This window comes from Xyrauchen texanus, chromosome 31, assembly GCF_025860055.1.
Source record: "Xyrauchen texanus isolate HMW12.3.18 chromosome 31, RBS_HiC_50CHRs, whole genome shotgun sequence".
NCBI classification, from domain to species: Eukaryota; Metazoa; Chordata; class Actinopteri; order Cypriniformes; family Catostomidae; genus Xyrauchen; species Xyrauchen texanus.
In genome coordinates this window covers 36,862,922-36,875,674 of record NC_068306.1, presented here as the reverse complement: position 1 = coordinate 36,875,674, position 12,753 = coordinate 36,862,922, and the positions used below count along the sequence as shown (strand labels likewise).

The following is a 12,753-nucleotide window of genomic DNA, read 5'->3' as shown; positions in this document are numbered from 1 at the left end:
ATATAATAAGAGACGCTCCAATCTAGGGCACGACACCGCTTATGTGCATCCCAAGCTCAGTGATGTGCTTCAGTGTAACCGGAGCGCTTCAAAAGTGTGTACATTTTTCTTCAGCAACAATTTATTAAAGCAATCCCTTGTCTGTCAGACACCCCATTATAAAGAATCGGCAACAGACTCTAGAAAATGACTGTCCACATAACCTTACAAATAAACCTGTTGACTATGCATAATAATGGGAACATTGTTCACAGCAGGTAATTTAAAGTCCAATAAAGACTAAACTTGCATTGTATTGAATTTGTACAGAAGCAATGCTTTAATTAATGAGGATGATTTAAGACACAACTTCTCAAAGTGTACATGCTGATAGTAACTACACACAATGTAACGCACGCAGTGAGCATGCTTAAACGTTACAAACATTTGCATCTTTTCATTCATCACTTTAACATCACCACAGCTAAAAATATTAAACTTACTAGTTTGTTGGACGACTAGTGGAGCATCCTGTCCCATTTGTTAGATGCATTTCTTTCTATGACTTCTGTCTGTTGTTTTAAATCCGCCATCTTCTTGCAAACAATTTATATGCACCCTTACAGCTGATATAAGTTGCTGTTTTGATGGATACGAGTCTGGTAGACCAAATTCCTCTGTTACATTTTGCAGTTTGTGTGTTTTAGCCCCAGTTTCACATGAATTGAAAGTTCACGTTCAGTTCACGACACCTGACCATTAAAGCATCACACAGACACCATCAGTAACTATAGCAACAGCTCCAGTACCCAGACAGGCACAAGAGTTTTTGCATTTAGGCCTATACAATCTTACAAAAAATTATGTTTATATTATATATTTATCTATTATATATAACATTTTTGCCACATGTAGAGAAAGTATTTCACGTTTTTTAACCTTAGATTATAAATTCTTATGGTTAAATTAACTGTGACAATTTTAATCGTGGTTGATAGTAAAACCATACAATCATGGCATCCCTAACCACAAACAAAAGAATGAGACAAGAGAAGCATATTACAGGTTAATGTACAGGAATATGGAATGAGTAACCAAATTTATTCACAGACGTTTCCTTTTTTAAATGAAGTGTTGGATTTATTCAATAACATTCCTGTATTTTATCGATTTGAAATTCTTTTTGCATATTAGTTGGTCTCTATGTTACCTTTTCATACGATTTCGCATCTCAGACAAATTATTATGAGTTGTCATAAAACTATGTTGGATCTGCACACTCTGGTCATTCTTTCAACTTCATGAGGTGCATCCTAAGATGCTTTTGAAAACATGTTTTAAGGAGTTGTACGCTGATCACTTGTTGGCTGCTTTTCCTTGACTATCCATGACAGCTTAATTACAAATAAATAAAAACAGAGGGTATACTAGATCTTTTTGAAGATATATGTTTGGAAATCTCCCATAAGACAGAAAATGAGGACAAATTAGGGACTTTGGTCCCTACCTCCAAGCCCAGGCCTCAGACGGTTGTCGTAGCCATCAAGGAGACTGTCCAGAATCCTGGTGAAAACTGTTGTGTTGTCTTTCTGCTCATCTGCTTTCTGACTGGAGCTGACAAAGCAAAACAACATGATGCATTATTCAAAACACAACAAAAGCAATAATCAGCAGCAAAGGGTGGCTAGAACAACACAACACTCTTATGTGTAAAATCGGAGCAACAACCTCCTCAGGCTAACTCTGAAACACTCTGCCTGTTTAAAGAGTATTTGCAATGTGATGGCCTGAAGATAAACACATATCCTTCCGTCTTATGGGGCAAAGTGGATATACACAGAAGCAACGCATTATTAAAAAGCTAAAAAACTCTTTTAGATACAAGCAATAAAAGTGTGGATGTAGAGTGGAACATTTTCTAGGAATGACTTGTGCCCGCTGATAGCGTAATTCGTTTGAACACGCAATATGCATAGTTTTGGAATTACCAGAACTATGCAGGTCAAGTAACAATGCAAATATGTCCAAAAAACTGCTTAATGCAATTTGCACACTGCAATTCCCAATCTTGATGGTCAGATCTGAGTGCTAGGTTGTTGAGGATACAGAAGACTACTGGCAAACTTCACTGGAACTACAGAGCATCACTTCACCACTGCAACAATAATGCACAGAAAAGTGGTGCAACTGTTCAGTAATATTGATGGTATTGATATTGATTGACAGTAAAAAAGATGCTATGTCTAATGCCAACTAATAGAACTCTGTTAACTAGGTGTGTACAATGCATAGATGTATCATGATATATTGATCTGACAATGGAATTTTAATGCATTGATTACGCAGATGAATTCTCAATTTCCGTTTCTGTATTAATACCCACTGTAATACAGACAATGTCTCAGATTACATGAGCCATCTTGAAAAATACGAGGAGCATACATGATGCACTTTAAATTAAAAGAGTTGAAGAGCTGCTGAGTTCGGCTTTCTACTGTATGTAATTATTCAGAAATATGTGCGTCCTTTGACTGAAGTTAATTGTTGCCTCTTTTCTTAACCACAAATATAACGTGGACTAAATAAATTGATTTGTGGGTATAATTTGGTGTGTATGAAATCACTCATTCTCTTAACACCACATGCCGCTACATAGGGAAAAGGAAGAGATTTCAGACTGTTCTGAAGGGAACTAACTTGTAAAAAGCTAAAAAGTCACCTCTGATTGGTCAATGACATGCGACAGATGCAGAAAGATAAAGATAAAACTACAAACATTTTGAAATGATTATGAGCACAATGAGATTTAATCATATAGTGTAAAATGCTATTTTATAAACAAGCATTTGCAATTTCTCCTCCTTTAAAACCAATCACCAGTCACGTAATTCTTTGCTTTCTGATTATCATTGGTATTCTTCTCTCGCTGGCAGGTAGAGTACCATAACTGCTACCGTGGACTGAATAAACACTGTTTGGTGTTGCAAAACTAAGCTTGGCATGAAAACAGATTTGAAGGAGAGGATGAGGTCATCGCGATTACTTAGCAGGGACCGTGGAGATGAGAGGGAGAGAAAGACAGAAAAAGAGAGAACCTAAATTAGAGAGATCAAGCGTTTAGGATCTAAAAATGTAGGATCTGAAAGAAAGAAAAATGTACATTTGTTTTGCATTCAGACACCTTATATATATAGGATTTGTTTTTGCAGGGAGATCGCATTCATATTCATAGGTATTGGCTCAAAAAGTACAGTACACATGCATTGTTTGTGTTTTAGGTCAGAAAGCTTGGATGAACTAATCGTGTCACTTTTCCCCCGCCCTCCTGTCTCCTCTTGTATTATTTCCTTTAATATTTATATTATTAATACATACAAATTAATAAAGGTTGATTTTGATTTTACTATAGTAATAAGGTGTCGGTATAGTAATACTGTATAATTTTGTGGTTACTATGATTTTACTACAAAATGCCACGATGAAACTATGGTTACTGTAGTAAAATCATGTTTAATTTTTGTAAGAGAAGGTTAGGGTTAGGTTTAGGGGTAGGGGTTGGTGTAAGGTGTCTCTGGGACTCTCAATAAATACAATAAACATGGTGCAGTGATGCTGCTATACTGTTAGTATTAAGTTAGGGGTGTAAAGAGTATCTGTCACTATTTGCACTTAGTGCAAATAGCCTCTGCCTTTATTATATGGTAAATAACACTGATTGGATGTATACATTTTGCTATGGGTGTGAAACCTAACCAACATGATCACGTGGGAAAACAACATGAACATGTGCCTCCATTCTGTCAAATTACAAACAAGCACCATCCCCATCACACATGTTTACATCAGTTAAAACGTTTAACTCTTTACCAATTCACAGGTTCTAGTACCATGGAAACCAAATAGTAATCACATTCACATAAACAATGGTGAGCGCAATTTAAAGATTGCATTTTTGCTGTAAAATGTTATTTTGCCTCCATTAAAAGTTATGTTTAGGGTTGGGGTTTGGGTTAGGGTTATAATTTAGGCATTCCTGTTGGCTGTTTTGTGTCATTTACAACTGAAAATACAACCTAATTTTGGCACTTCACCTTAATAACACTTCCAGCTTCAGCCATTGGGGGCAGTAATAGGGTTGCCACACAACTAGTGAAATATGCAACCTGGTCTCATAGAATGAATGCTATTCTATATACATTTTTTGCAAATTGATTTTTACGTGTCTGTGACAAGGCGGAGGGCGGGGTGACAGTGAGGGAGAGATGCCACTTTCTAAATTCACTGTAGTTTCTCTGCTGAAAAGAACATTAGAGGTGCTACAACAAATGTGCGTTCTATTCACTATCACAAAAATTACAAGTACACTTGCCAATTAGTACTTTATAAACACGTCTTTTTCACTCTATTACTCAAGTCAAATCAAGTCAAGTCAATTTTATTTGTATAGTGCCTTTCACAACAAACATTGTTTCAAAGCAGCTTTACAGAAGATCAGCATTAACAGACGATAAAACTGCAATGTCTATAATGTCGATGAATCATCATTGTGTAATTAGATAAAATAAGATTGTTAATCGTGTTTAAAAATAAGTAATTCAATAATAATTGTTTTAATAACCCCAGTGAGCAAGCTGAAAGCAACTGTGGCACAATCTGACAATCTCACAAAACTCACAATCTGCTATGTTATGCGATCAGAACACTTTTAATGCATGATTTGAAAAAAAGATACATTTTAGCACTTGTATCACAGACCTGTCTACATATCCATACTTATTCCTATATAAAGAGCTTGCTTGGAAGCTCACCTGATAGAGTGTTGGACTTTGGACACGTTGGCCGTTGTCCGAGTCCTGCCAAAGATGAATGAAAGTGAAAGTGCCATAGAAGCGACACAAAATGGCATGGTTGCTTCAGAAAATGTGCTTTTCGTTTCATTTTTGCAAAAACGTTGCAATGGTCATGTACATTTCATGAGATCAGGCTGGAAATATGGGTTTGTCGATGAAATTATTTGCCCAATTTTTTAAAGCAAAATCGTTCAAGGGACTAATGGAAATCTCTTCTGTAAAAGTAAAAATCCAAGTAATGTGATTGCCATCATAGTTTCATTAAAAAAAATTACAGTTTCCCTCAACTGTATAGTCGCCAAAACTTCCACTGTTTAAAGCATGTGAATATTTAATGAGATAAGGACTAAGGCAGTTTATTATTTGTTGTCTGTTGGTAAACAACTCACTGAATTATTCTAGCACTGCATCGTTTCACATTGTAAACACTTCACACATGCAGCTACTACCGTCTTGTTACTGTTTTGCTTCCATTCACACATGAGCACCAATCTGCCATTCTGAAACTTAGAGTATGTTTTTATTACCTCTTATACTGTACGTCAAAAGATCAAGGAAAATGCAATGCCTCATGCCATGACCCCTTTAACTATGTTAAATATATGCTGTTAAACATATTTCATATTTTGTTTTATAAATACAATAAAATCACTGTATTATTTTCACAAATTCAATATTCTGTTAACTCAAAGGGGTTTTTACATCTCTAAAGTTGTTCATATATAATGTGGTTTATGTTGTAGAAATGTTCCATTCATTGATGTTGTACCTTTCAGTGTCTATCAAAACATCCAATAATGTCTGTGTGCTAGAATCATCTTTCACATTTGAATACCAAGGAATACTTAAGAGATCACTTTGGTTATTGCTCATAATCTCCCAATCTACAAATCTCCTGCTAAACCAACACAGACAGATTAAAACTACTGCAGTTGAATAGAATTTCAGTGCAATTGTGATGATATATGTCCCCCAGTGCTGGGAAGGAAAGCATTCATTTATGTTTATTTCAATCAGTCTTAATGTTTTCTGGCAGGATTTCCTTTATCAGCAAGAACACATTTGACAAAAATCTAGCACAAATTCCACCAGAAGAAAAATAAAATGTGAATACTTCCACCCTTCCCCCATCTGCACAAAGAGACACACAAAACCCAAGAGAGACATGGAAAAGGGGTCAGGAGAGGAAAATGAAGTCTCATATATTACGCATACTTGCCTGTACAACTCTTACAGCATGCTGGTAATGTCAGCCTGACCCAAAATTACTGCTCCGTTCCAGAATCTAGTGAGCTGCCTACGGAGGCGGCATTTTGAGGCATCATAGATGTGCTCCTGAGAACATCCTAACCAGATGTAATGCGATAAAGTGACAAGTGACAAAATGTATCTGTTCCATGTCATTTTTTTGTTGTTGTCCTAACCAACAGTGACAAGCGACAGGACATTTTGAAATCGCTTGGTTTCTAGTTCTGCACCGTTGTGCCAGTTAGCCTGGCCTACTGTCGGACACTTACTGATCCACAATTCCACTTCTCATAACTGTACACTGAACATCAAATATTATCTGATTTGTGGCAATTGTGCTGTGTCGCCAGATCATACTGTTCATGTGTTAAACTTGCTCTAGTTCACTTCCATGTTGTTTCTTCATCAAATAGCAATTTCAAATTTAAATCAAGCCAATTGCTGTCACATCAGCACCACATTAAGCAACAAACAGCATGAGTAATACAAAAAATTGTGTGTGCACATGTATTTTGGATACTGATAATTCAACACTTTTGCACAGAAAATCAACGTAATATAGTAATAATTTGTATGAATATATTACTTATATATTTTGAAATAAACAAAGTAGATATCATGTATGTGACAGTAAACTTATATATATATATATATATAATAATCATAAATGTTTGATATTTGGCAGATAAAATATTATAAAAAAGACACTATTACATATCTCGGTTTGTTCATGACCCTATACACTTTTGTTAATTTAGCAGTTACACAAAATATATTTTTTGCAATTTTTGCTTTGCGTGTGTGTTTTATACTATTTATAAGATAAAGATAAGAGGTGTGGGCACAACTTCAATAAATGGATGACGTACAGAGGGTGGAATGAGGTCCCGGGTCACTAAAGACCCGATGTATGTGTTTGAGAGTTAATTATGCTATCTCCTAATTAGAGATTGACTGATGATCAGTTCCAATGTTTTTTTATCGATATTACCAATTTTCGGATTAATCGGTTATTGTTGTTGTTGTGTTTTATATCGAATCAACTGATAAATAGCACCATCTTTTGGAGAGAATAGCACCTAAAATGGCAATACACTTCTGTAAGTTCTGCAGGAAACAGTAGTGATGACAGGTAGCCAAAAGTAACTTTTAATGCCACTTAATTTGGTAACCGTATGCAGCCAGAGCTTTTTCCACTTGTGCAAGAATCCAGACATATCACTAACATGTACTGTAACATTTACTTAATAACATATTACTTTATCACTATAATAATAATCATCCACATAATCTCTACAACTCTGGAAATCAGTGTGTAATGCTGTGATAAGACTATAATTTGACTAGCTAACTGATTAGGGAAATGTGTGGAAAAGAATTATATTTGGCACCAGGGGTGGACTGGGAAGAGAAATCGGCACGAGATTTTACATAGAAAATTGCTTATCGTGGCCCATTCGGCCCGTTTCGTGGCCCTCCCGGTTCTCCCGATGGCCAGTCCGCCCCTGATCGGCCCCAAAACGCGTCGGCCCACCGGGAAAATGCCCGGTATGCCAGATTACCAATGCAGCCCTGATTGGCACAACAAATATGTGTCTCAAATTGTTATAATGTTGTGTGAGAAGTAGAGCAATTGTGTGTAATGTCCGTGAAAGCATTTTCTGTTGGATTGACTCCAGACACATTGCTCATAGTAAAAAACATGGCAAAACATAATAAAAATAGTGGCTTGGGAAATTTTTAATAGGCTGAGAAAAACATGAATAACAAGTGTCGATCGCTCTTCTTGCTTATGCATTCGTGTGTGCTAGAAAGCAACCGTGAATCAGTCAGCATGTTGGAACAGAGACAGTGTTTTTTTATTGTTGATACTGTAGAAAGATAGGTATAATTACTTACATCTATTAGGCTACTAAATATTCAAATATATTTATATTTTAGTATTGACTTGTTACCGAAGTACTGTTACTTTTGACATCCATAAATGATGATAAAACATGGCTTTACCTAAAACATTTGGGGCTTAAGCCCTGGAAGCCCACCTCTTGTGCCACCCAACATGGCAGTAGCATACTGTAGCAACCTGGTCTCATCGAATGAACGTTACTCTATGTACATTTTTGCAAACTGACTTGTAAGTGCTTTCTACGTTTCACTGCAGTTTCCTTGTGAAATGAACACTAGGGGCGCTACAACAACTGTGCATTGAATTAATCATTACACAAATCATGAGTACAATTGCTGATTTTAATCTTATAAAAGCTTATTTTTCACTCAATTACTCATCCCTCACTATGATAAAATACCAAAATATTTTTACTTTAACGCATGATTTGAAAAAAAAAAAGAATAATAATTTAACACTTGTATCACAGACCCACCTTGGTAGGTGCTTGGTAGCTCACCTGATGGAGTGTTGAACTTTGAGCTCAGCGACAATCCAAAGCCAAAGACATACGAAAGTTAAAGTAGTACAGAAGCGAAAATGACATGGTTGCTTTAACTCATTTAGCTCGTGTTTTCCTTTTTTTATTTTGAATTTGCATTTTAAAACACTATTGGTTAGGGTTAGGTGTTGATGAAGGGTAAGTATATCTATTTTGTTAAATACTTATTTATCTTTTTGGACTATATTGGTTAAATTGAGGGTAAAGTTTTAGGTTTGGGACGTATGTTTGACTAATTAACACCTCCATAAAAACCTTGTCTGATTACAACCTCATTTCATGCAGTTTTGGCGCCTCCCGCAGGACATTTCATTTGGAAACTGCAGCCAAACATGTAATGAAGCACGTACTTTCAGTTTTGCAAAAACGTTTCAATGCTCACGTAAATTTCATGAGACCAGGCTTTACTGTAGCAACATGTTTACCTAAAACCTTTTTGGAATCAAGCGAGTCAAGTCTCTCTTTTGGAGAGATATATGTGCGGTGCCCCATATACAGCATTCAAAATCGGTCACTTAGGAGGTTCCATGACACCTAGGATGCTGCCCTAAAAGCCAACTGCCTAGCAGCAAGGCAGCTCATTAGGTTTTGAAAAAGAGCTTATATCTCAAAAAATGTAAGCAAACATACTAAAGCATGCATGCATAGGAATAATTTATAACACTGCTGACTCAGAACATATTTTGGTAGATTTGGTAGTTGGGGGGTGAGAAAGGATATAAAAGATGTACAGATCAGATGCATAACATACTGCAAAATCAACATGCTAATGGAAAGCAAACAGATTAAACATTGTACACCAACCCCATCTACAGGTCATCTGAACAGCAATAGTGCAGTATGCGTGCTGTCCAGTGCAACAGAGGCTTCTGCTGTCACGCAGCACAGCTTATGAACCAGACCTTGTATGCTGATGCCGTTTTTCAAGATGTTATTAAATATTCATAAGAATGTCAGCAGTACGCTGACTGTCACCTGTCTAAACGAAACTGGTGGGAAGCCGGCAAAACACTGCTGTTTGCAATCAGGATTATTTTACAACCCAGATTATCAGTTTCCAATGCAAAAGTAAATAATCTGCATCATTGAAACATTCACCATAAACTTTCTGTTATTATGAATACAATTAAATAATTCCACACAAAATCATTCTGCAGAATAATTCTGTGGGGAACATAGGGAACAGAAATCCAATACTGGATAATGACCACTTAACAAATATATATACATACTGTATAATGCATACTATAAAAACAATCACTAATAAGTGAACAGCATGCAATAATTCATGTAGTTTAAGAGCAAAACTTAATGAAAGTGTAATAAGCATAGCATCTACTTTGAAATCATTTGAATATTAAAATGAAGTTATGTGAAAAGCATAGATTGTTTTCCATTCCAAGATCCAATGGAAATACGTACCAACAATGTGTATCTTACCTTATTCCAGTCAGAACATTAACGACCAGTAAACAGGTCCAAATCCACAGCCAGGCTGCTCCTCTTCCGCCCCACATCATTCCCCAAACAATGACTCCTCACTAAACAAGACAAAATGCAAGGCTTAATACATAGAATCGATAGAATCTATTGGAGGTAGGCTATGTGGATAAAAGATAATGGACAAGCTTGACTCAAGCTTAGTTCAAAGCTCAACGTTCCCCCTCCTGGAACTATGGAGAGAAAAGGTGGCTTTGGGTGGAGGAGGGGTGAATAAAGATTTGGGGTATACGGCTGTTTATACAGTACGAGTATGTGAACGTACTCAACCCTTGTATGGAAAATAAAACTTCATTATTTAAATAGACAATGTCAAAAGTATTTGGTCTTGAGAGTCAATTCACATTTAACTAACTCCAACACCCAGACTACAGGATAGGGTAACTGTAACTTTAGCGATGTGTTAGGATGTCATAGACATATCTTAAATGATTTGTTGAATCACAACACTGTAATTTGAGATACAGCACGCAACGCATTTAATCACCCAAACAGAAACCCTTTAAACGTGTAATATTCTGTCAGCTTGGATAAAATATCACTACATTTCTCCATGCATTAATCTTTAGAAATACTCATTTTTGTTCTGAGGCGGTCCAAGCACCCTCATAGCTTGCGTATGGAGTGATATAAAACAGCAATAACATCCATGATCATGATGAACTATAAATAAATATCACAGTTTGGCATGACATTGTGACGTATGAAAAAGCCAGGAGATTTTCCGTGCAAATCTCCACTATATGCAGTCGCACTTACCTCTTTTAGTAGGCGATATTGTTTTTGAGTACAAAAAAATTACAAGATTATGTACCAGATCAACAGAGTGTTATTCAATAGATATACCAATGATATACACCAGTGCTTTGGCTCCGTAGGAAATGCAAATCATTACGCAAACAATCCGGAATAAAACACCGTGCGAATGATTTACAGCTACGTGTATAAAACGTGATCACCCGCAGAAGTGCTCTCGATTCCGACAGTGTGATGTGCATGCAGATCGGGGCAGAATTCCATCACTTCAGGGATTATACAATGCATGCAGAATCCATATCATCCACGCTCGCGTTTGCATGTCTGAATGAGTAGGCTATTTGACTCTCGCGCACCTCGGGATCGTTTCTAAACACGAGCAGTAATTCAGCTGGCGTAATTAAGCAAACTGCGCGCTGTCATGTTCCAAGTTCGCCCTATATGAAAACACGCATGCCATAATCATCGTGCGTTTAACGCATCTTCATCAATGCAGCAAAGAACAAAATAAAAAAAAAGTACTCCAGCCCTTAGAAATACCCGAGGTATCTGCCGTTCTGGTTCAGCCCCCAATGTTACAATATAAACAACACGCGCATTTAGTGATCCATGCACTTACAGCGTTAAGTCGATCCTCAAACTTTTTGCAAATGTCTTTTTTTTCCTGTTTGTATGCGAGGAGAGGATGCTGTGAGATGCGAGCTGTGCTGGATTTGAGCTCGAGGTTGGTGCTGATGATGCTGCTGCTGCTGAGCGCGCGCAGCTCTCGCGCACTCTTCATCGAAACTCTGTCCAGCTTACCGCAAATTACTCATCTACCGACAACAAATCCACTCGAAACGCCGATGTCCCCGTTAAATAAAGCTAGAACAATTGTGCCGTGTCTCTGGGCAAACTGGATGGATGCGATATTAAATCATTCAGTCCACGGCGATTTTACGAGGCTACTATAGAATGGAAGGTGGCACCAATTTCTCTCTCTCTCTCTCTCTCTCTCTCTCTCTCTCTCTCTCTCTCTCTCTCTCTCTCTCTCTCATCGAAATGCCAATCCGCCCCATTTTTATATGCAGCACAATTTAACTTGCACTGCTGTCGACTTAATCCGTTTTCAGTGGCTGGAACATCAAATCCTCTTACATTTTTACCCGGATCTCTATCTCTTCCATTGCGTTGCTTTGCATTTGATGCTTTGCGATGGCAGTCGTAGCAATCCCAATCATAAGTAACGTGCTATTAATTGCGTGATCTTTCCACATAAAAAAGCAATTTCATGCATGCATGCAACACTACGCAAGCCAAACCGCAGTGCATGCACGCGCACACATCCTACTAGAGTGCCATTCATGCATCCCTTACCGAAAAATCCCGATGAGACGAGTAGGCTACTTCCAAAAAAAAAATTACCTTGAACCCGTCTTTGCAAACCTCTCTCTTCTCACTGAGTCACCGCTCTGAATATAATTGTATTTTTTGCCCGCGTGCGTGCGTGCGTGTGTGTAATCAAAGGCTTAAGGAAGATCCGCAGTCCTTACAGCGCATCTGCAGAGCGGCTTTAACGAGTCCGTGTGTTTTGCCTGATCATTTGCGTAGCGAGGAAACAAACTAAAAGCCCGAGGGTGTTTTAAACGTGACATTAACGACGAAAAGACCGCAGCTCTATGAAATCACTGGCGTTATTAGAGGACACGAGCGACGATTCAGCCTGTTGGGTGTTAGAAAGCGACGCTGGCACCGATGTGACATGTTTGCGACAGAATCGATGACCCGTTTCAAACTCCGCAGCGTCTTTATTGTTCATACATCCATGTGCATGTGGATGTATGCGTGAAACCAGTTTTAACAATAAATGACTAGGAGAGACCGGAGCAGAGCCTCTCGCGCTCTCAGAGTCAGTGTTTAGTGCAACTTCAACCTGATGCAATGCGAGCAACAGCTGCAACGCAAAGTTTTAAAGATCACAGACTATTTGTCCT

General features: G+C 37.6%; 1 protein-coding gene across 2 annotated transcripts in view; it reads right to left on the bottom strand.

Moving 5' to 3' along the window:
* Positions 1-12,427, bottom strand: part of LOC127624735 (gamma-aminobutyric acid receptor subunit alpha-1-like) — a 51,108-nt gene extending 38,681 nt beyond the window's left edge. The window contains exons 1-3 of one of the 2 annotated variants that reach the window (XM_052099590.1): positions 12,137-12,427; positions 9,965-10,065; positions 1,487-1,593 (exon numbers count right to left, since the gene is read on the bottom strand). In XM_052099590.1, coding sequence (XP_051955550.1) covers positions 1,487-1,593; positions 9,965-10,044 — 187 coding nt within the window. In that variant the 5' untranslated portion in view covers positions 10,045-10,065; positions 12,137-12,427. Of the gene's footprint in view, positions 1-1,486; positions 1,594-9,964; positions 10,066-11,399; positions 11,745-12,136 lie in introns of those variants that run through there. The other variant, XM_052099589.1, reaches the window with a different exon arrangement.
* Positions 12,428-12,753: the final 326 nt, after the last annotated feature.